The sequence below is a fragment of the Drosophila novamexicana genome, unplaced genomic scaffold (genome assembly GCF_003285875.2).
Source record: "Drosophila novamexicana strain 15010-1031.04,08,12 unplaced genomic scaffold, DnovRS2.1 tig00001752-arrow-arrow-pilon, whole genome shotgun sequence".
In the NCBI taxonomy this organism is placed as follows: Eukaryota; Metazoa; Arthropoda; class Insecta; order Diptera; family Drosophilidae; genus Drosophila; species Drosophila novamexicana.
This window is the reverse complement of record NW_020824886.1, coordinates 273422-298853: the sequence shown is the minus strand read 5'-3', so window position 1 is coordinate 298853 and position 25432 is coordinate 273422. Positions and strand designations below refer to the sequence as shown.

Below are 25432 nucleotides of genomic sequence, written 5' to 3'. Positions count from 1 at the left end.
AATTGGACTGTTTAGTCAGATCTCTTTATACTTAGGTTGTTCATAAATCATATAAGAATTTCAACGTAGTCAGTCCAATTGGACGCTAGACATCTTTATTGGTCGGCTGATCATGTCTGCTTAGAACTTTCCAATTGTGCTCGTTTCACATGAATCAAACTGGAATTTAGTTTTAGGCAGTCCAATTGGATTGTGTACTTACATAATCAATGTATTAGTTGGCTTTGAACTTTCAATTCTCTTGCATGTACATAAATCAAATAAGAATTCTAATTTAGGCACTCCAATTGGACTGTCTACTCAGACTTGCGGCGACTGCTGGCCGCAGCCAGGCCATTTGGGTTTGGTTCTTGGCTATGATTTTGGTTTGAAACTTGGTGCGGTCCGAAAATCGAAGTGAAACAACTAAGAACAGGAAATTGCAATTGCTGGCATATTTTTCGGCATTAGCAACGTTTCCGAATATTGCACGCAAGCTCCGAAATCGGTTAAAAAAATATATATGTTTCTCAAATTCAACACACACACAAAATAGTTCGATTATCAAATTGGAATTTACGTTAATTTCTTTGAATTTTTCAACTTTATTATTTGCATTTGCTTTAAATAACATTAATTTAATGCATACAATTTGTGTTCTTCTTCTTCTATTAATGCTTAAATTTAAGTGTACAATTAAAATATATAATTGCTTGTGTGTGTGTGTGTGTGTGTGTGTGTAAATTTATATATAAATGATATAAAAAAAATATGAATATTAATCGATTTCGATTTTTGCCAGAATTATTTAATGTAAAGCTATATAAATATATATATATATATATTTATTTAATTTATAGGATATATATATACACACACACACACACACACACACACACATATATATATATATTTTTATTTTGGAAAATATTGTGAATTTAAAGCGTTTCATGTTTTATTTATATTTTGTTTTAAGCATTATTTGTATAACAATTATTTGAAATATTTACAATGCACAGAGAAATGGATATTTTTCATTTTTTGTTTCTTCTTTGTTGAACTTTAACGATATCGTGTTATACGCACAGCTGTGCTAAATTGTATGACTGTATAACGGTTTAACTGTATGACTGTATGACAGTTGAGGCTGCTTTTCTCTTCCACTTAGGCGCTTAACTCTCTTAGCTTAACGTTAAGCATTAACTACAAATATATATATTATATGCATGTGTGTGTGTAGGCCTGTCTATGCGTGTGTGTGTGTGTGTGTGTGTGTGTGTAAATTATATATAACTACATACAGCTTGGATATACATATATATGTTAACTATGATATGTCTAGCATTAATAGGGGGACCAGTCGCAAGTGTTATACTACACACTTTAGTACAGTTTGACAACAGAGGAAAAAGTCCAGACACGCACACGCACACGCACACGCCTGTTAACAACACATACATACAAAATAATACAGTGATCGCTTAACAGTAGCACACTCCGAATTCGGAATTCGGAATTCGGAGCAATGTATACGCTGTGTCCAACCGTGTCCCCCGCTGCAGCGTGCGCGCTCAGTAGGGGCGCCCGTTGGTCGTGTTGCCGTAGTAGGAGGGGCGTTCGGGCAGCTTGGGCGGGGCATTCATGCCCGGCCGACTGTGAATAGAGAACAATTATCAATTAGACAAACGCACATAACTCTATATTCAATTGAAACAATGCAAACAAATGCTGAGTGTACAACTAGAGAGTCTACATACTTAAGAGAGTGAGAGAGAGAGCGCAAAAAGAGCTTAAAGAGAGAGTTAGATATAGTTAGTTAGTTAAGAGTCAACTCACCGGCAGGACAGCAAACTTATGTTAATTCATGTACGCTCTGGAAAAGCATGGCCAAAGCGTAACCAACACCAGTTAACAACAACAACAACAACAACAAAAACAACAAAAGTAATGTTAGCAAAACAAGACAACGTAAGAGAGAGAGAGAGCGAACAGTCTGTTAACTCTCTTGAAAGTACTTTGCAGCAGCATGATGATTAACAGCAGGCGCTCTCTTTATGTGTGCTCGCTGTTAACAGTAGCTGAACAGGCAGCAGCCCGATTGGCCACCCCTCATCAAATTAGTTTCCATTCCAGCTGGCTGGCTTCTGTTGTAATGCTTAACAGTACTCATGCAAGCGCGCCTTTAACAGTGCTGTTAGCGAGCATGAACCAATTGGATGAGCTGTAATGTTAGTTAATGCAGCGAATTGGTTAACAGCAGCTCAAGACTTGGCCGCTGTTAGCTAACAGCGCACAGGCGAGATGTTATTTAACAGAACCCAGAAGCTGTTTACAGTGACAAAGAAAACAAACACAATCAAGCGCGTTCTTCTCTTTTTAAATATTTCTTTATATATATATATATATATTTATGTATATATATATACTTTGTTTTTATTAATAACATTGTAGTTACCCCTCGTCTCACATATTTCCCTTCATATTTACGGCCGTCTTTCATATATGTATATATAAGTATGTATGTAATCGTGACATGCGCTCGGCATATTAACTTAATACTTTTACGCATTTGATTAATTATTCATATTTCATCAACTTTCAATTCAATAAACAGCAATTGATAGTGGCTACACATTTGGTTGGGCTGTTCAAGAAGTTCTGGGGTACATAATAAATATATGTAGGTTATTCTTTATATATGTATGTGACGTGTGTCTGTGTGTGTGTGAGTGTATTTGTGTGTGTGTGTGTACTTTACTTAAACAAACACATTTATGTATTGATATCCATATTCATATAACTCGAGATGCAAATATGGTTAATTAAATAGTTGTTATCGATTTGTTATCGATTAAATTATCGGTTATCTGTGGTTTGTTTCGTTTTAACTGTGCGTTACGCGTATTCTCGATAATTATGCTATCGATTAATCGATTAACTGCTGCGCATAACGCTTATATGTATTCTCATAGATATATATATATATCGATATATAGAACATACACATATCATAAATATACACAAGCACACGAATCTGTGCGCATGTGTGATATATGAAAACAAAACCAAAATCGATATATTCTTAACAATTATCGATATATGCACACGGCACATGCTCCTACTTGCTCGGCGCATTAGCTACAATAACAATGGGCCAAAATATGAAAGAAATGGAAATAAAATTGTAATATTTGAAACGATTTCCGGGTTGTTGTTTGTTTCGATAATTTCGATAACATCAAAAGCTGAATACTGTTCTTTTTGCTAGACATAAAAGCTATGCTGTGCATGTTAGCTAACAGCTGTTAAGCGTAGCAGTGAGCTGTTAAGTGTGGCACTGAGCTCCACTTAACAGCTGTTAAGTGAAATGTACAGTTAAGTGTAGAAATTAATTATATATGTAACTCTTGAATTGCTTCACTCTTAATCAACAAACGTAAATAATTCATATTGTTTAGTTTTTCTGCTACATTTGCTTTTCACGTTTTTTGTTTTTGTGCTTAGTTTAATATACATTTACATACATATGAATACACATACATACATGTAATAGTTGTCATAAATGTTTTATTTATATATCGTATAATTTATTTAACCTTCACTAACTCTAATTCTGCCTCTCTTTCGCTATATATCTATATATCTATATATATATATATATATGTATGCATATATACTATATATACTCTTTATCTCTGTCGCATCGGATACATACATATATATATATATAGTATAAATTGGCATTAAGAACTACACAAAAACACAATTAGCAACAATTACAAATCTGAAGAGAGAGAGCGAGAGAGAGAGAGAGAGAGACAGATATATACATATATATGCATATTCAAGGTTAGATTGAAAGAGAGCGATTTAATTATGCATTGTTAGCATCGTAAAATGTAATTAACAACTTTGTAGATCTAAGAGAGATTCCCCTTTAATATATATATATTTTATTTTCGTATATATAATTTATCGAAAGCAACACATGTACGTGTTAGTTGTGTGCATGTATGCATGTGTGTGTGTGTGTGTGTGTGTGTGTGTGTGTTATCGAACATAATTACAAAGGCTGTAACTGCAAGAGTTTTGAAAGCGATATCGATTGTTGAAACGTTATCGATAGTTTTTGCCAGCTCTAGCGTGCAACGGACTGTTTCCAAATGCAAATGCAAATAAGTAAGAACTAAGAAAACACAATAAAACATAAAGCGTAAATGAAACACAATTTGTTAACTTTTGTTAAGAGATAAAATTTAGTTTCGACATACACACAAAACACACACAGGACACATTAAAGAGAACATGAATATGCGTTCATTAAATAACATAACAGTTATGTGTGGGAAATATTGCAATGTTAAGAGTAGGCGCTGACGCAGACGCAGAGCACCCGCTCTCTTGTATATGTGCTTTTGTGTGCGTGTCCGTGCGCGCGTGCGTGCGTACGCGCGCGCGCGTTCGCTCTCTCTCTTGTTTTAATGTTGCTCTTTCTTTTAATTTGCTGTAGCACGCGCTGGCTGGCTGGCTCTCTTGCTTGGCTCTCTTGCTTTGCTTGCAATGCTGGTGAGAGTTGCTTTACTTGAACCGTGTGGCAAACACATTGGAGAGCTCATTGATGGCCGCCTGGCCCACAGCCTGATTCACTTGTCCGCGCATGCTCTCCGGGATGTAGCGATTGGCGCCCGATTGCTGTGTCAAGGCGCCGCCGACAGCTCCAGTGACGCGACTTGAAAGTTGTAAAAGGGGGGATTTTGTACTCTTGTTGTTTCTTGCTTGGGTATTTTTATTTGCTTTTGGGATTTTGTTGCTGTTCTCTTTTTTTTTTTTTGGTTTTCTTTTTGCTTTGTTGTTTGCAAGAGAACAAAATACTAAACTAAAGAGGCGCTGGGCTATGTGATCAAACAGTTATCGGAACGCTTGAAACCCCTTTTTATCGATTTGTTTGTTTCGCTGCTTCTGGATCTGTGGTGTGTGTGTGTGTGTGCGTGTGTGTGTGAGTGTATTTTTATTTTAATTTTAGTCACAAATCATAAAAAATTAAAATTTTATAAAAAATGATAAGACAAAGCAACAAACTAATTTTTTTTTACAGAGTTTTCATAAAAACAACAAAGCTAATGTTAATAATAATTACATACATACATACACACACATGTGTTAACATAAGCTGTAGGCACACACACACACACACACACAAAAGCAAAAAAGCTGCATCAAATGAGTTAAAGCGCAAAGAAAAAACGTTTCACACTAAAAACAGCCGCGTTTGCCAACACTGTTCGCCGCGAGCACAGCAAAAGAGACAAAACATGCCAACTGTGCGCGCAAAAGTATAAGACTTAACAGAGAGAGAGAGAGAGAGAGAGAGAGTCCGCAGCAAACGGTACTTGGCCAAAGCCTGTGAGAGGGAAGAGAACTGGAAGCAGCGCTTCGACTGGGCACAGTGCCAGCCAAAAGTATTCGAACATGTCTGTCAGTCTGTTAATACAATATAGGTGTAATATTTGTTTATGTTGTTTGTATAATAAATGAAATGTGTGCGCGCGCATACATATATACTTTCAATTTCATTAAACTATGTATTTATTTATTTATTTGTTTGTTTGACTTTTGCTTTTGTTTTCTGAACAATTGATTTGTAACTTTTTTTTTTTGTTTTGCCCATTAAATATTTATAATATCATGTATAATTTAGTGGAATTTTGCTGCTGTGTTCTTCTTGTTCCGTTAAAGAGTAGCTCATCTCTATATATGTATATATATATTTCAGTGTATATATATATATGTACGTAATGTATATTTTTTTCAATTTCTCTTCCTTTATGCTTTAGTTTTATTTAACGACAACAACAACAACACAAAAAGGTACTTTAGTTAACTTAAGCATTTATATATATATATGTGTGTGTGTGTGTGTGTATCTCATCTTTCATCATTCTCTTCATTAGGTATGCATATATGTGTATGCATTTTTGCTCTCCCAACAATAGAAAAGTCCACGGCTCAGCTCAGCTCTCTCTCTCTCTCTCTCTCTCTCTCTGTGTGTGTTTATTCTCTTTAGTTTTCGAAACTAACAAAACTAAAGAGCGTTTACAGTTCTGATATAATCTTCGCTCAGCTGCTGTATATATATATATATATATATATATATCGGATATTGTATGTATATACGAGTAGATGGCTTTTTCTTTATATATGTATATATATTTGCTTTAAATATTTAACGCTCTTTGCATAGTTCTAGTCGACATCGTTGTTGCTGTAAGTAGTTTTTACTGAGCGAGCCGCCCCCTCCCCCTCTTGTTGCTAAGAGAGCGCGAGCGCGTGCGAGAGCGAGAGCGAGAGCACACGAGCCTGCACTTAAGGGCTTCGGTTCGGTTCGGTTCGGTTCGGATCGTATCGATTGGTTGAGTTGAGTTGAGTTGTTCGTTTTGTTGGTTGATTTAAGCGAAAGCATTTTGGTTAGTTAATTGTTTTAAGAGAGAGAAAGAGAGAGAGAGAGGCGTGTGTGTGGAGTTAGAGAGAGTAAATGCCTTGTGGCTGTGGCTGACAACTTAGCGACGTCTGCAGCGTTGGATTTACAGTTAGCGTTGTAAGCGGCGTGTGCGCGTGTGTGTGCGTGTGAGTGCGTGTGTGTGTGCGTTAGTATTAACAGTTTTACGTTTGACATTGTTTGTTGTTTATCGCATTTGAGAAAAAGAGAGAAAAAGAGAGGAAGAAACAAACGATTTTGTTTTGTTATATTTTGTTAAGTTTGTCTTTTTTCTATTTTTTTTTTTTACATATATTTTTTTACAAATACTTTCTAAACTGAGGCGCACCACAAACAAAAACAACGAAACGAACAAAAAAAATTCTGGCAGCTTGCCCCTTGTCCCAAAATAAGCCCAAATCATAGACAAAGAGATATATACAAATAAAACTAAATATCGGCGGGTTATGCTAATTTAGGTTTGTTCTTAACGATGCTTAGTTTGACTACAGACCATCTGCTTAACGAAAAACTCTTACAAGATAAACAACAACAAAACAAATACAAAAAATAGTCACGATATAACAGTTATCTTCGGGCTGCCGAAGCTAAAATGCCCTTGCAGACAGTTGTAATTAGGGAAATTGTGAGCACGACTTGATGTGTTAGAAATATCCCATATATGGTACTATATGTTTGTATGCAACGGAATACTGGTACAAATATCCCTAATTTGGTACTTTTGATATGCATACTAAAGTACTGGACACAAAATTCCAAACTGTGCTACTTTATGTATGCAACAAATATCCCAAATTTGGTACTTTTGACATGAACGGAATACGGGTACTTTTTTAACTGAAAAATATCCTCAGCAAGGCATGTATTAAACATATGTGCATGGTCACAAATCTAAGTACTTGATGCAGCTCGCAATCAATTTGCATTGTACATTAACCAAATTTCCCAATATTCTTCGGACAGCTGTGTTATATATGGGCAATTGATGTGATAGAACTCGCAATAAGTAGATGCTGCTCAGGTACATTACAATAAAGATCTCGCATGAGAAATACACAAATTGGGATCGAAAATGTCGCTCTTAAAGTACTGGTACATTTAAGGCATAACTATAGTGGTTTTTGATTACTGGGAACTTTCTGGCAATTAGCAACGTTTAGAACTGGGAATTTAGCTTAAATCTCAAATTCTTTTCGTAAGACCCGCTGCAAGGGCACATCACAAAAAAGCCTGATGACAAAACACAACACACGAAATGAAGAAGGAAGGAACAGAAAAGAAAGAAGAAGAAAAAAAAACAGCTTAAACTTTACAAAGCACTTGAGCTTGTAACAAATATTGTGTACAGAGTTGTGAGCAAGCACATAAGCTATATATATACAGATCTGCCAGATGCAGCGTATATACTATATATAGCTATGTGCATGCTTGTATGCGTGTGTGTGTGTGTGTGTGTGTGTGTGTGTGTGTGTGTGTGTGTGTGTATAAAAAGAGGTCCCAATCGTCGATAATTCAAATAAGAAAGTAAATAATCAAATCAAATCAAACGGAAAGAAATACTGGAGAGTAGACAAAATCAAATATATATATACATATATATATATATATTTATATATATATATATATATGTATATGTATATGCTAGAGCTAAACTGTACAGAGGCGCGCGCTAAAGGGGTACAAAATACAACAGCCGAGTCGAAAGCGAATACAAGAATTATGGATTTGGGGTCTACTTACGAGGGCAGCAACGGGGGTGGCAGCGCCCCGCCTGGCCGGCCGCCGGGCAGCGGGGGTGCACCGCCGCCGGGGCGGCTCGGTATGGCCGGCGCGGGACGTCCAGTTGCCGGTGGCAATGGCGGATTGCGTCCGCCCAACGAGCCCTAAACACGAACACAAATATCAGCATTGAATTAAGATTGAGACGGATCGGCTTACCTGTGCGGTGGGTGCTGGCTTGCGCGGGCCGCCGGGACTGGGCGGCGATAGACCCGGATTCTCCAGGCCGCTTGGTAGCCAATCGTTCTTAACGGGCGGCGGCAAGGGCGAGGATACAGTTGCCACCGATACGTCACCTGTTGTGCGTGTTTAGTTCAGTTTTTAGTTAAGCCTTTGCAGCTGGACAAGCTTCGCTTACCAATTATCTGCAGGGCATCCTTGCAGGCGCGATACATGCGCAGCATTTCCTCGCGACGTGTTGCCGACTCGGCCGATTCCTCCATCATTTGTGCCTGGCAAGCCAAGATACAGATAAGAGATTGATTGTAAAAACCATACACAACTGACTGATTGATTGATTGACTAGCTGACTGATTGACCAAGTGATTGACTGATTGATTGACTGACTGACCAACTGACTGACAGTCTAACTGAATGACTGTCTACTTGATTGACGACCGACTGACAGATCGAGTCACCAACCTACTGACCGACATTGACTGATTGACCGACAGTGACTGACTGATCGATTGGATGACGATGACTATCTGATTGACTAACTGACTGATTGACTTACTAACTAATTGATTGACTGACTGACTGATTATTTGATTGATTAGTTGACTGACTGAATGATTGACTAACTGATTGAATGATTGACTGACTGACTGGTTGATTGAATAACTGATTGACTACTGATTGACTGACTGAATTATTGACTACTGATTGACTGACTTACTGATTGACTCATTGCTTGACTTACTGACTGATTAATTTATTGATTGATTGACTAACTGATTGACTGACTGACTGACTTACTGATTGACTCATTACATGACTTACTGACTGATTAATTAATTGATTGATTGGTTGACTGACTGAATGATTGACTAGCTGATTGATTACTGATTGACTGATTGAATAATTGACAAACTGATAGACTACTGATTGACTGACTGAATGATTGACTCATTGCCTGACTTACTGACTGATTAATTGACTGACTGACTGATTGACTAACTGATTGACTGACTTACTGACTGGCACATAAATTGACTTACTAACAGACCGACTGACCGGCTGATTGATTGGCTATCCGACTGATTGATTTGAACAGTAACTGATTAAGGACGTGTTATACTAATTGCGTGTTATATTCCTATCGCAAAGTAGGAAAATGGATGGGTTAACTGATTTGTGAAATTGAATGAAAGAAATACATTGTGCAGGATTTATTTTGCTAGCAAATTGATGTATGTACCTGATCACCGGAGGCATAGAGATGGGCCAACAGTTCGCCGTTGATAAAGTCCTTGGCATTGTTGATGATCAGCATCATGATGGCCTTCGGGACCATATCCCGTGTGGTCTTCGTGACGATCTTCATGTACGAGTCGACTAGATTGCGAATGGTCTCCACCTGCCGTTCCAATTGTGGATCCGTGGAGCTCTCCTCGTTGGCCGACTGTTGTCGTTGTTGTTGTTATCGATTATCGATAAACGATATTCAATTTGTTCATGGATGTGGTTTTTTTTTCACATTTAGAATTGTTCGTTTTGATTGATTGGTTCGTATAGAAGGGTGAGAGGGGGTTGGGGAGGTCCAAAGTAATTGGAAAAAAAAAAAACGAAGAAACAATCAATTAAATGAAAAAACGTGTATGAAGTTTTTACAATCGAAAAGAAACGCCAAAAAGTGCAGCCGCAATAAAGTAAAGCATTAGAGAATCACAAATCACAAGAAATATATAATACATATTTCCCATTTTCTCAACTATAATAGATTTTACTTTTATGTTTAAGTCGATTTTTCGTGTTAGTTGAACTAAGAAAGTGCTTTTCATATTTGAAATGTCAACAAGAATGAAATCATAAACGTGTTAGCCAACTTGACGTTAGTCCTTCGGCTTTTTTAAGCCAAGAAATGCTTTAGTTTTAGTTTGGAAACAAATCAAATCAAACGCCAATTTATAACAAATAAATACCATAATTAATTACTACAAATATTGTTTTAGTATGGCAAAACATATTATTTTTACTGCATAAAGTGTTTCATGTTTCCAATTTCTAATCGAATGCTTGGGACCTTAGGAATTGCAAGAGCTTAAGGCAAATGAACTAGTTCATTGAGCGGCATTTAAGGTAAGGTTAATAAGGTTGAATTGAAGTCATGGTAAGTTGGAATTGTCAAGTGTTTAATATGAATCAAGATCAGATCTCAATCAGGTGTTCCAAATGAGTTTTAAGAGGTTTAAGCAGATGAACTAGTTCATTGAGCTGCATTTAAGGTTAGGTTTAATGGGTAGAATTGAAGTCATGGTAAGTTGGGATCGCCAAGTGTTTAATAAGAATCAAGATCGGATCTCAATCAGGTGTTCCAAATGAGTTTTAAGAGGTTTAAGCAGATGAACTAGTTCATTGAGCTGCATTTAAGGTAAGGTTAATAAGGTTGAATTGAAGTCATGGTAAGTTGGAATTGTCAAGTGTTTAATAAGAATCAAGATCGGATCTCAATCAGGTGTTCCAAATGAGTTTTAAGAACTTTAGGCAAATGAACTAGTTCATTGAGCCGCACTTACTTCAGGTTAAATAGGTAGAATTGAAGTCATGGTAAGTTGGGATCGCCAAGTGTTTAATAAGAATCAAGATCGGATCTCAATCAGGTGTTCCAAATGAGTTTTAAGAACTTTAGGCAAATGAACTAGTTCATTGAGCCGCACTTACTTCAGGTTAAATAGGTAGAATTGAAGTCATGGTAAGTTGGGATCGCCAAGTGTTTAATAAGAATCAAGATCAGATCTCAATCAGGTGTTCCAAATGAGTTATAAGAGCTTAAGGCAGATGAACTAGTTCATTGAGCTGCACTTATATAACAGATTAGTTGTAGTAGGCGATGTATTTACTCTAGTGTTGGATGCATCTACATTTTGATATTTACAATTAAATGACAATTTATTGGAATGTTTGGGACTGGGAACCTGTAGGAACTAAAACAGAATGAACTAGTTCATTAGCACGCACATTAGATGAATAGTTTAGATAGGTAGGAATCTTTGCGTTAGCCAATTGGAGCTATGGTATGCTGCAATGTGTTTAACAAGAATCGAGATCGGATCTCAGGCACGCTCAAGAAATTTGAACTTTAAAGCTAAATGAACTGGTTCATTTAGCTGCACATGCTGTTCGGTCGGAACTAGTTAGATGAGTGGGAAATTAGACATTCTCCAATGGTAGGTGGAATTCCAAGTTCCATAAGAATCGAGATCAGAGCTCAACCTCTCTTCTAAGGAAAATGTGTAACAACCCTGTCTATATTTAAAGTGAGGTTAGGTGCGATCTATTGCATTATCCAATTGGAATCACATTGCAGGGAAATTCAAATATTTGCAAATATTATTATTGTGAACAGAGAAATATTGAAGGCGTGCAAGTGTGTGTGTGTGTGTGTGTACTGCTGGAATTGTTATCGATAGTCCAGAGCGTGACTTATCGATTATTTATCGAACTCGAAACTTGGATGCGGGGCAAATGTAGAAAGCCAAAAAATGTTGTAAAAAGCGTTTAGAAATTGGAAAAAAAACAGCGATAACAACTTAAACAATGCTAATTACGAAATTACTACGAAAATGTGTGTGTGTTAATTAAAAGTTATCGATAAATCAAAGACAATACGTATGCAAATCAAATAAGAATAACAAGAGTAGAGAAATGTTGTACGGTAAAAATGACACCTACTTTTTGCTGTTAACGGTTGCATATAGATATATATATATATATATACGCAATTGGTATTATCATGTACATATATGTGTGTGTGTGTGTGTGTGTGTGTGTGTTGGTCATTTCGTTTGGTACGTGGACGGGAAAATAGAAGAAAATAATTGATAAAAAATATTGTAAAATTAAAATATATATCATTTATGCACAGATATATATATATATATATTTATATATATATATATATATATATTGTCTTTAGATGTATGTAATGCTGAGCTAGAGATATATTGCACACACCACAGTATTGGGGGAAACTTGTTAATGTTATGCCAACAACAGAAAACGGAAAGCGGTAAGAGGTTTTTTTTTTAGTTCCAAATTCTAAGCACCAGATTTGCATGGCCCAAATTTATGTTGTTCAGTGTTAGCCAAATATGCCGAAATATTTGATGAAGTTTAGTTGCAATTTTGAGCCCCAATTTGAACAATTAATTTTGTCAAAATTAAATGAAATTAACAAAATCAAAATAAAATAGAAGATAGAGAGAGACAGAGAGAGACAGAGAGAGAGAGAGAGAGAGAGCGAGCGAGAGCGAGCGCAAAGAAAATATGCTTAAAATGATGAAAAGAAACAAACCTCTTGTCCTTCCTGCATATATCACACATTTTGATACGCATTTATACATATATATATTTGAAATATATATGTGCATTTGTATTTGTATTATTTTTGGGGTCGCAACGTTTTAAAGATATATATATATATAAATAAAGAAACATTGAATGAGTTATTGCGTTATCAAAGAATTAGTTCTTAAGATCTAGAGCGTATCCTAGAGTTTTATATTTGTTATACCAAGTACACATTCAGCACATGATACACGACGTGTGTGTGTGTGTGTGGGTGTGTGTGTTAGTTAATCGTGTACACACACACACACACACACACACACATAGAAACAAACTACACACAGATTACGAACTGCTGCTGTTAAGAATTACATTGAGAGAAGAGAAGTTCAGCCGAGAGTCATGTAACTCGATCATGTTATTGTTAAAAAACGTTTTTTATGTTAAGAGTATGTTAAGCAGCTGTTAAGTTAACATCAGGCTGTTAAGAATAACATTGGTAGAAGAGAAGTTCAGCCGAGAGTCATGTAACTCGGTCATGTTATTGTCTAGTTGAAGTGAAGTTTGTTAATGTTAACAGTATGTTAAGCAGATGTTAAGTTAACATTAGCTCAAACAGCTGAGAGCCAAGTTACTCGATCATGTTATTGTCTAAGTGAAGTTTTCTATGTTAAGTTAACATTAGGTCCAACAACTGAGAGTTAAAGATACGATTTGTATGTTAACAGTATGTTAAGCTGCTGTAATACATTATGTTGTTGCAAAAGACGCACTGTAAAGTTAATAGCTGACCGACAAGTAACTCAATCCTTTATTGTCTAAGTGAAGTTTGTTAATGTTAACAGTATGTTAAGCAGCTGTTAAGTTAACATTAGGACAAACAGCTGAGAGCCAAGTAACTCGGTCATGTTATTGTCTAAGTGAGGTGTATATTTTAATGTTAACAGTATGTTAAGCAACTGTAATGCATTATGTTGTTGCAAAAGGCACACTGTAAAGTTAACAGCTGACAGACAAATAACACGAACACGTTCTTGTCTAAGCAAAGATTTCTATGTTAACAGTATGTTAAGCAGCTGTAATCCATTGAGTTGTTGCCAAAGGTGCGCTGTTAAGCTTACATGTTAAATAGCTGTAAGCACAAATGTAATAATTAACAGCTGTTAGAGTAAAAGCAATGCTAAGAAGCAATCAACTAAACTACGAACTGTTAACAGCCTAAAGTTAACATATGTTAAGCAACAGCCAGATAATTTACAGCTAAATACTGTGTAAACATTTGTTATTCAAATATTTCAACTGATCGAGTCTGACTCCGCCGCATAGCCTAAACACATAAAGAGGGGGGAAAAGGGGGATTATGAAAAACATTCGGACTGCTGGCATTGCGACGCATACAGAGAATAGGGATTAATGTCACGATAAGGCAAGACGTATGTTAATGGACATTTGTGTTGGCGCTGTTATCTAATCGAAGGAGAAGAATATATCACATACATACGCGACAAGACTTAGGCGCGACTTAGACCTAACTAAGTTGGTATTTTATTTTTAAATTTTTTTACTTTTAATAATTGTTTAAGACTATGTGAATTGGTACGCACCTCGTCGCCATTCTCCTGGGTCTCTTGCTTCTCGGGATAGACGCCGGCGCGCAGGAATGATGCCTTCCACGATTCCACATCCTCGACCGTCTCGCAGGACAGCTCCAGTTGTTTGTAATCCTAAATGCACAACATGTATATACATGTGTGTGTGTGTGTGTGTGTGTCGTGTGTGTGTGTGTGTGTGTGTGCAGGAGAAAGAGAAGCGTCCAAGCGCAAAGAGAACAAATGGATAGGTATTTTCGTCAAGCATTTGGTATATGGGAACAACGTATTACGATAACGATTACGATAACGATTACGGTAACGATTACGATAACGATTACGAGTACTTGGACGGGTTGTGGCATTGGTTGGTTCGGTATATTGTTGGGTTTTGATAGCATTCTAGTTATTGGCTGAGTTGTCAAGTGGTTCGCAGCTGGCGCATGTCTTGGACCAGAGTTTAGTTAGTGTTTTGTATCGGTGGCATATTGGTTTATCGGTTTATCGGTTTATCGATATATCGGTATATCGATTGTCTATATATATGTACTATAGCAGCAGAATGCCAGTTATTGTCATGCTCACAAATCGAAGGCAAAGAAAAAAAAAATCAACTTTATTTAGTTGTTTTTGGTTTTTTTTTTCGCTTGGCTTCGATTTGACACAAATGTTGATAAAAAACATAGTAATTTTTATCTTATACAAAAAAATTAATTAATTGTTCGTTGTGTGGAACTAGTTCTTTCTTTTTTTTTGGAACTAGTTGCAACGCAAGAGAATCAAATTGTGGCGGGCAACTTGAACGCAAAAATTGTACGAACAAAAGAAACAAAATATATATATATATATATGAATTCTTATTCGTTTTTCTTTTTTTTTTTTTGTTCTTGCTGTTTTTTGTTGTGAATATTGAATGTCATAAATCTTGTTTGGAAGCACAACAAAATAATATTTGTTGTGCTGGCAAATGTTTTCTTATTGTTTTTTTTTTTTGTACTTTGTTTCGGAATTTGATTTTTTTGTATGCTAACAAAAATTACTAACCTTATAAACATTACGTCCGTCGGGACTGAATAAAGCAAATGTAACACGTCTAGACATTGACATAAAGCCCTGTTCAATATCGCGCAATTTCAAACCATCCAACGGCAACATGAATTTCTTTTCCTTCTCATCCTCGTCCTTGTACCAGGAGATGCTCTCCGATGTTAGCACAAACCAATAAGGACGCGAGCCGCCTGCAAAACACGAATTGTTCACAATTAACAAAAAACTAAACAAAAAAAAAAACCATATAGAATCGAGTAACTAAATCATCCAATTTGTTTGCTAACAATTTCGACAAACGACAAAAGTACAACATAACAAAATGGAAAAAAAGCAAGAAATACTTTTCAATTACGCAAAGACTACAAAGTTATCGATATAGATATAGATATGGATTATATATATATATATAGAGAGAGAGAGAGAGAGGGAGAGAGGGAGAGTGTGTGTGTGTGTGTGTGCATTGTGGACGGACGGGGAATACAGGTTGTAGGATATATCATTTGAACCAAACACGAAATCGACTGGTTCCGTTTTCGGTTTCGGTTTCGGTTCCGGTTCAAGCAAGTACAGCACATGAATGTAGTTTGTTTTTGTTCTTGTTGCTTACAAAATAGAATAAATGATAAGTATATACATATATACATAATTAGAAGATCGTTGAATACAAACCAAGTATGCGTGGCAAAAACCTCAGCAAAGCTTTCAATTTTCCACAAGTTACGTGACAAATGTCAAGAAATATATAAGTACAGTACCGAAAAGAAAAACACCAAGAATTGTTCAAAATAGAAAAAAAACAAAAATAAAACCAAAAAGAAATGAAAAACAAAGCAAAAGAAAGCAAACGTAGAGCAACAGCAAAGAAACAAGCACAAAAATTGTCAAACTACGTAAGAGAATGCCTAAAGAGAGTCTTATTGGGGAAATTCTCTCTGGGGAAATTCTCTAGATCGTTAGATATGGCACAAGCTTAAAGCCCATCGATTGTTGGGCAATTTTCCTTTTCGATAAATCGATAAACTTCTGACACACTTCTGCCTATCGATTTATCGCAAATACAGCTTTTAGCCCTACTTCTTGACTAACGAGAACTAGTTAATACAATAGCTACAGCAACTGTTATAGAGCTTAATTTATATCGATTAAGGTATCAAACATGAATTAACTCAGTGATAATTCTGTACGCTTTCAAATTGGAACATTTCTTATACAGAGTCTAATTTCTAATGTTTTACAAGTTTATATAAATGAGAGTTGAACTTTAATAGATCAAAAACTTGGAGTTAGAAATTAATCTTCATGATATTTTGAAGTAATTAATTGTTAATTTGAAATTACCCAAAAAATTACCCCCAAAAGTGCTTAGGTAATTACAAAAGGTAATTATAAAGGGAATGTTTCATCTTCATATTGCCCTTTGGGATATTTCTTAGAAAAGTACTGCTCTTAAGTACTTTTTGTAATTTCCCTAAAAATAACCCTCAGCAAACTTGGCAAAGGTAGGAATTTTGCTTCTTCTACATAATTTCCCCCATTCGCAATATGCATAAGTGTGAAGCATATATATCAGAATATTTACTACAGTATTACGATGATAATGCATACAACTATTAATAATAATGATATAGTAGTATCGGTTGGAAGGTTAGAATCGTGTTAACTGATGTTGTTGTTTTGATAGTTGGACTGTTGTTGCGGCTGTGTGTGTGTGTGTGTGTGTGTGTGTGTGTGACATACCTTTCATGATGCCCAGATTCTGTATGACCATATGACCCTTGCGTATGACCTGATTGCCCAGCTGTCGGGTGCCGGTCTTATTTGCATTCTCCGATTTATTCTGAGCGCTACAAAAAACAAAAACAAAACAAATATAAAAGTAAATACAATTTAGGAAGAGTTCACGAAAGGGCAGAGGGGAAACGTGAAGATTGCTGTCGCATGTGGTCAGACATACTTGGCAAAGCCAATGAAATCCTCGTGATTGGTATTCATGTAGGCTAGCTCAAAGTCGATGAGCAATAGGATTTGCTCCTTGCAGCGCTGCTCGCGCTGCCGCACATGCGTGGTAATGATGCGTTCCGTTTCCTCGCGCAGGCGCGGATAGCGATTCATCTGCCAGAGGAGAAGACAATGAAGAGAAATGTATGCTCAATTTGTGTATAGGTAAAGGTGCTCGCTGACTCTCACCTTATCGGTGCACATGCGCACAACAACGGACAATTCCTGTACGACTAGATCCACGCACTTGATGACCGGCTCCTTGAGCAAAGCTATCTGACGCTTGACAATCGCCTCGAAGGCCATGTCCGGCGTGAACAGGCCCACACGTATGCCGTGTATGTTGCGTATGGCAAACGAGATCTCGCGGCGCAGCTCCTTCTCATCGCAGGCCATCTTTACGATCTCAAAGCGAAGCCTGCCAACGAGGGAACAACATAATAACAACATGGTTGAAACAGGATGGAGATTCGATTGGCTTACCGCTCGTGGAATATGCGATTGATCTTGGCGCCGCCGGACAGTTCGTTTGTGTTGACCAGCGCGGAGCCGCTGCCCTCGATGGTGCGCTCAAAGTCCGACTGCAGCTGCTGGATCATTCTGCAAAAGTTGTGCATAGAGTTAGCTATGGAGCTTGGTCAATTTGGAGGTGGGGGTGGGGGTATTGGACTTACTGCAGCATGGCCTTTGTCTTGATGCTGGCATCGCCCGGCTGGAAATGTTTGAACTCCTCGACCTCCTTCTCCAGTGTTAGCATCTGCTTTTGCAGTTTGTCGCGCAAGCCGGGCAATGTGTCCCGTATGTGATTGGTCAGCTGCTGATTGAGCACGCGCTGCAAATAGGGTGTGCCCAAACGATCGGCCATATGCCGATACGACGGATGGCTGAGAAAGAATTTGCGCTCGGCGGCCAATGCCTGATGTATATCCTTGCGCCCCTCGATATCCTTTTGGGAACGATTAACCACACCAATATAGCCGCGTCGCAGCGGCAACAGCTTATTCTCGAGTATGTCACGGGCATCGGTGCCCTCGTCCATCAGATCCAGCTTGGTAATGACACCGATCGTGCGTACGCCCTGCGGATCCACCTCTTTGGCCAGCTTGAGCGCATCCGAATTGGCCAGATCGGTATTGGCCGGCGTTACCGCCAATATCAGACAGGTCTCCTTGCGTATAAATTGGAATATCATTTGCTTAATCTGCTGCTCAATGTCCACCGGCTGATCACCGATCGCCACCTTGGTCAGGCCGGGCAAATCGATCAGCGTCAAGTTGAGCACGTACGGCGAATAGACGCGCAAATTAATCGGAATGTTTGAGATGCCCTTGTTGCTGCCCGTCACGCGATCTGTTTCGTCCTCGATCTCCTTGCGTATCTCGTCGAAGCTCGAGAACTTCTTGCCCTTGCAGTGCAGAAACTCGCCATACTCTACAAAAGTTATTTATATCGTTTATCGTTTATCGTATATCGTTTATCGTTTATCGTATACGATAGGCTACTTACCGGTAATGCCGTTGATCAGCTGCAAAATCAAAGGCCTGCGCGTCACAATGCCCGAACCTCGGGGCAGAAAGTCTCTGTGAAAGCAAAAATATATTGTTATTATTCATATTTTATAACAATGAACTGTGCGTGTGTGTGTGTGTGTGTGTGTGTGTGTGTGTGTGTGTTTGCGGTAATTGCAATTACTCAATTCTTATTTTTATAATTCATGTTGTTGTTGCAGCTTTCATTTGATTTTATCGATTTTACATGTAGTTAACAAATTTTTTAACAAGCTTCCCAAATACAGTAGTCACTCGGCGCGAAGAACTTGCACGAACACACAAACTGTACACGTTTAATAACTCTACTGTTATGCTTTATACATAAGTACATATATTTTTGCTAATTAAAGAACATTCGGAAAGTGACTCGTTTGCGCATACGAGTGCTCACTGTATTTACAGCGGCAATTTCTTAGTCTTGCCTTGAAGAGAAACTGCAAATTTCCCAGTTCTATTAAATTACCCAAGCGAAAATGTAAGAAAGGGAAATTTAAAGAGAGCCGCAGAGTAAAAGAGTACCAGTTTTGAAACTCTGCCAGGCTAGCTTAACGAATTGCCCAAATGAAAGAAAGGTTAAGAACTCAACGAAAGGGAGAACATTTCGAGATTTAACGAAAACCTTGGAATTTCCCTAAGCGTGCCAGCATATTAGCAAAGCTGAGGGGCCAACATAACAGAGAAACGCAGCAAACAGTTTGTTTGAAATTCTTGAATTCCATTACATGGACAATCGCTTAAGAGAGCGCGACATAGGGCAACGATTCTGTAAATTGCCCAACTTATCGAGAAAAGGAAATTCAATGTTACACAATAGAGTGCAGAAATTGTAAATTGCCCAACTTATCGAAAAGGAAATTCAATGTTATACAATAGAGTGCAGAAATTGTAAATTGCCCAACTTATCGAGAAAAGGAAATTCAATGTTACACAAGCTCTCAATAGGAAAAACGGGAACACAGCTTAGCAAATTGGGCTCGCTCAACATAATTTCCCTCAAGGGAACAAAAATGATTTCCAATGTTCCAGTAAGCTCGTCGTTAAGTCCAACACAATTATGAACAACAACAACAACAACAAGAACAACAAGAGAGCAACAGCAAAAATTAGTCACAAATTGTTCACAATTTGCTTTGATTAGCCTGTGATATTTTTGTTATTATTAAAAGATATTTGAAAAAAATAAAAATAAAACAAAATAGAAATGATTTTAATTTGTGGGAAGAGTCATTAAAATCGGGCAACAGCGTGCAACATGTGCGATTAATTGACTGGGAAATACGCTTTCAGCGAATAAAGAGTATACACAAGTTCATATATGGATAGATCAGGGGTAGGGGGGGGGGCGACTACACTTTCGACCTGTTTTATTATGGCAAACAAATCTAGCAAAGTCAACAAAGAGCAGCAAAAATTCTTATCGATAATGCAAACAATATCAATTATAATCAAAGTACATGAATCATCCATAATTCTTTCCCCCCCCCCCCCCCCTAAAACTTTGATAAAAACACTATTAAATATGTGGAAATTGTTTTGAAAGCGAGTTCAAAAGAAGTGGGTGTGGGCGTGTCGGGGGGGGGGGGGGGGGGGGGGGGGGGGGGGGGGGGATTAAACCGTTATCTTATCGCTGCAATACATGTGTGTGTACATAAGTTCCAAATAAATGCCCATATGTACAGACAGCATTTAAATTACGCACAGACACACACACACACACACACGAACGCTAACAGAATTATTCAAGTGTACATAAAATGCAATGTTATCAATTACTTCTGATGAGTAACTCTCTTGCATGCGCTTGTGTGCGTACGTATGTGTGTGTGTGTCTCGTGTGATTGCATGGGAAATAATTGTAATTGTAATTGTGCAGTAAGTTGTAAACAGCAGCTTTTTTTCTTCTAAATAAATTACTGCCCAACAACAACAACAACAATGTGACTCAAAAGTGCTCATGAAATTTTTGATTTTATTACTGTTAGCTTTAGCTGCTCACAATTAGCAGAGTTCAAAAAGCGTTCGTTCAGTTGAAACTGTTAAATAGCCAGCAGCAGCTGTAGTGTTGAATACGCACACACATATGCGTAACTGCACCACGCCGGCTGCGTCAGCTGCACAACGAGAGAGCGAGAGAGCGAGTGTTGATCGCTCTCTGCTGCTACTGCAAGCGCAAAAATAAGCTCACAGACACAAGCATGAGATGATCAGCTGCTGCGCATACTTTGGCTCTCTTTGCTTTCGCTGTCGTTTTTTGTCTTTTTTTTATGTTTGCAATTTTGAATTGTTGCGTTTTCACCATTCATCATACTCTTCTCTTTTTTTTTCTACTTTGATTTCAATTGAATTGTTTTTGCTGCTGCTCAGTTCAATAGGCTGTTGCCCTACCAACATCTTTGTTTTTGCAAACTTCTCTTCTTTGTGTTTTTTTTTTGTGCTATTATTTGCGTGCGCGTATGCGTCAGTGTCTATATTAAAATGTTTACATATATGCATATTATTAGTTTGTGTGCATATACATACATACATACATGCATATGTATGTATGTATGTATGTGGGCTGCGTTCCCCAATGCTCTTCATAAAAATATATCCCATTTAGCGATAATGTCAAGTAACCATTATGTGCACACATACACACCGACTATGTGTGTATACACACACACATATATATATATATTTAAGAGAGCGCGCCTGCCCTCAGCATCAACAGCAAGTGCCATGAACTATTGACATTTCGAACCGAGCTTTTGCGGCTGATGATGCTGCTTCTGTTGAGTTGACATTGAACACTCATCTCTCTCTCTCTCTCGCTCTCTTCCGCTCTCTCTTTTTCAAAGTTAAAGCTCATGCTCAGTTTGACATGCACTCTATGCAGCATCATTAACTGACATTGATGAGAACAAAAAAAAAACTGCATCAGCATCGGTGGAACATAAATAATAAAAAAAAAAAAAAGAAGAAAAACTAGGTCATTAACACAGACACAGCATATATGTATGTATATGCCTGTATATGCATGCACCTAAGCATGTGTATCTATGTACACGATATGTATAAGCATATATGTATACACATATAACACATATACATATGTATAGTGCATATGTGTGTGCGGCCGGCGCATGCGAAAAGTAATGGCTCAGCAAATGAACTGCGCTTGGCTAAGCTGCTGTTGTTGCTGCTACTGTTGTTGTTGTTGTTGTTGTTGTTGTTGTTATTGACTGCACGCCAGCTTACATAAGAATACATACTACATGTCAAAATATGTGTAAAAGGAAAGACTCTCTTGAAATATGTATGTATGTGTGTACACAGCACTTATGTGTAAAGGCACCCACGTTTTTGCAATACACACATACATGTGTGTGTGTGTATGCGTTTGCAGCAAGGACATACACAAGCATAAATAGCAAAGCACCAGAGAAGCTACATAAGATGGACAGACATGCCGTTACACCAACACAATGTGCTGCGCACTTTGGTGTGTGTGTGTGCGTTATGCTGTTAGTAGGTGGAGCCAGCTACAAAAGGATTTTTTCCACGTATAACAGTAGCAGAGCATTATATAATTTTGCCATTCTGCATAGAACAAACACCCACACACATACACATACACATGCATAGCTGTGTGTGTATGGGGTAAATGGCAGCGAGCGCGCGTTCCATTCATTAACAGTTACAAAAGTTACAGCAGTAGGCGGACTCAAATGTATGTATGTAAGTGGGAGTGGGGCAGAAGCAGCAACTACAAAAATGTAGGCTAGCGTCGTCGTCGACAGCGACAGCATTGCATAAATGTCAAAGTGAAGTGTGGCAGTACGAAGCGAGGGGGGGCGGGGGGTGTGTTGGGCACATAAAGAACCGAGAACCGCACAAAAGAAAAGGAAACATAAGCATGTGCGCTGCAAAAGGAAATGTCAGGCATGCATTGATTTTTGTTCTCTCTCTCTTCTTCTTCATCTTTTCAGTTTGCCCATTGCCCGTTTTTTTTTTTTGGGGCGTAAGTATTTTGTGGGTTATATTGTATTTGCTTTCGCATTTTCAGGGGGCGGGCGCAAACGCCGATAGATAAAAACGAACGAAGCGCAATGAGCGCCGCGCAGCCAGCGAAAAAGGCCCCCAAATAAAACCGTTTTACTGAGCGAGAGAGAGAAATGTGTGTGTGTGTGAGAGAGCGCACAGTATCGTTAAAAACGCTGTTGTTTTCGTTGTTTTTCTTTTTGTTGTTCTTTTCAGTTACTGTTTTTGTGTCTTTTTATTGGAAGCGAGTTTATCGCACTCGACGAAACTTTAAGTCCCAGCATAAGCATGTTGTGTGTGTGTGTGTGTGTGTGTCTCCATTCGTAAGATATGCGAGCAACTTGGAAAGCTCAACAAAAATCAACAGAGATGATCCTATGCAAGTGGCGCCCTCTGTAATATATGTATTGTACTTTGCGTCTTATGTACAGACACACATACATACACATGTGTGCAGCATTTTGTGTAAGGTGGTTGTTATGCTGCCGCAGCCGCTGCTACTGCCAATGCTGCTAGAACGCTGACCATGTACAACTGAATGCGCATTTACTTGATTGTATATGCATAAGTATGTTCGTGTGTGTGTGCGTGGGGGAGCGAAAGGGGGGTGGTAGGTCGGGTTTTATTGATGGCCACCTGCTCGCAGCAAAAACACCCACAGAGTGAACAGAAAAAAAAAACAAAGACCAGGAATGCTGCTTCATTGATTATTCACCAAAATTGACACAAACACAAGCACACTCATATACACACATATATAAGTGCGTATGTATGCGCAAACGGCGAGAGTCCAAGTCTAGCACACACACATAGACGCTAAGCGCTCTCAGAACTCTCTCTCACACACACACAGAGAGAGGCAGACGCACAGACAGCAAAGCTTTCGCGCAAAAATATGGATTTTCTTCATTCTATTGTATGTATTGTGGAGAGCGAGACACAAACATTTTGGATGACCACTTACTTGCCCACGAAATTCTCCAGCACCGAACTCTTGCCAGCCGACTGTCCACCAACGACGGCAATTTGTGGCAAGTCCAATTGCATGTGCACCCCCAGCGATGTGAATGCATCCTGCAGCTTATTGACGATCGGGATTAAGTTGTCCATGGTGACGCTGACGTTGACGTTGACGAAGACGGTTGGCTCTCACTCTCGCTCTCTCTCTCTCCTCGCTCACACTATGTCTTACTCTCTGGCTACCGTTTAAGCACGATCACAAAGTGTTTTGTTGTAACGTTTAACAGTTAATTGCTGTTGCTGCGTGAACAGCGCTTAGCTACGAAGACGAAGACGAAGACGACGCCTACGCCTCAGCCTCTGCCACTGGCCGCTGCTCGATGTTTGCTGCACGGCTGCTTTGCACTCTGCTGCGGCACTGTTACGTTTCTTTTAAGTTATCAAATTGATTGTGAATGTTTTTCTCTTGGTCTCTCTTTCACACGCACACATACACACACATATATATATTTATATGTATATGTATATGTATATACGCGAACGAAACGCTATCTTCCTCTCTGCCGACACCAACAAACACTGCCACTTGTGTTTTAGTTGTTGTTGCTGCTGCTGCTGCTGTTGTTATTGAAAGAAAGAAAATTAACTGCGTAAGTCGCGCGCAAACAAACAACACACTAACAAAAATTACAACATACAAAAAAAAAATTAGCACACACTGCAGAAAAAATATATATATATATATATATATCGGCAAAAATGTTCTTATTAGAATCCAGCAGAGACACAGAACACACCATACACACACACGCGCACACACACACACACACACACAGAGAGACAACACGTTAACTCGACGGCATCGAAACGCCAGAAGCGAGCGCGTAACGTAAGTGTGCCTTTGCTTTAACTTCTGCCGTTTGTGGCTGCGCTGCTGCTGATGACGACAACGACGGCGGCCGCGACGCGTTGGGGCGGGTTTTAATGTTGCTGCGCTCTTGCATATGATTTTTTTTGTGTGTGCGCGCAGGGTTGTTTTGTTGTTTATCAAAAAAAAAAAAAAAGAAAAACTATACAGCGAATTTTAGCTAACCGATATCGATAGACTAAAAACTTAAATTTATACTTTTGATTTCAGACACACAGACGAAATAAAATTCACATTTACAAGCACGTAGAAATTTCAAAAAAAATAAAAAAGAATACCAAAGTGTAGAATTGCATACACACACACACGCACAAAAAAATAAAAAAAAAACGCACACGCACACACGAAAAAAGGAGTTGCTCGCTTGGCATAAAAGCACTGAATGTCAAGATATTGAATTGTTCAGCTAGGTGTGCAAATATGATTAACTGCTGTCGTCAACGGCCGACACAACTTCCGAATAGTTTTTAAAGGCGACAATGAGTAATTACAAGTAAATTACGCGTACCGAGCGCTTTACGTCCGCCCCTTTTGGCTTTGTTTTTGCTTCTGAATATTCGATGACAAATACTCT

At 38.3% G+C, this 25432-nt stretch overlaps 1 protein-coding gene across 6 annotated transcripts; it reads right to left on the bottom strand.

Annotated features, from left to right (window-relative positions):
• Positions 1-973: 973 nt before the first annotated feature.
• LOC115768332 (dynamin) lies at positions 974-25432 on the bottom strand. Of its 6 annotated transcripts, none has more exons than XM_030712890.1 (18): positions 25367-25432; positions 23935-24548; positions 18907-18980; positions 18075-18831; positions 17884-18000; positions 17590-17818; positions 17357-17514; positions 17140-17246; positions 15397-15590; positions 14368-14487; positions 12771-12782; positions 12149-12154; positions 9675-9878; positions 8613-8706; positions 8414-8550; positions 8216-8358; positions 4562-4708; positions 974-1632 (listed from the first exon to the last, which is right to left on the bottom strand). In XM_030712890.1, the coding sequence occupies exons 2-18, from the start codon at positions 24078-24080 to the stop codon at positions 1551-1553; spliced, it is 2727 nt and encodes a 908-aa protein (XP_030568750.1). In that variant the 5' UTR covers positions 24081-24548; positions 25367-25432; the 3' UTR covers positions 974-1550. The 6 variants fall into 6 exon arrangements, with proteins under 6 accessions (XP_030568750.1, XP_030568751.1, XP_030568754.1 ...); XM_030712891.1 differs by lacking the exon at positions 25367-25432 and adding an exon at positions 25024-25101; XM_030712894.1 differs by lacking the exons at positions 4562-4708; positions 25367-25432.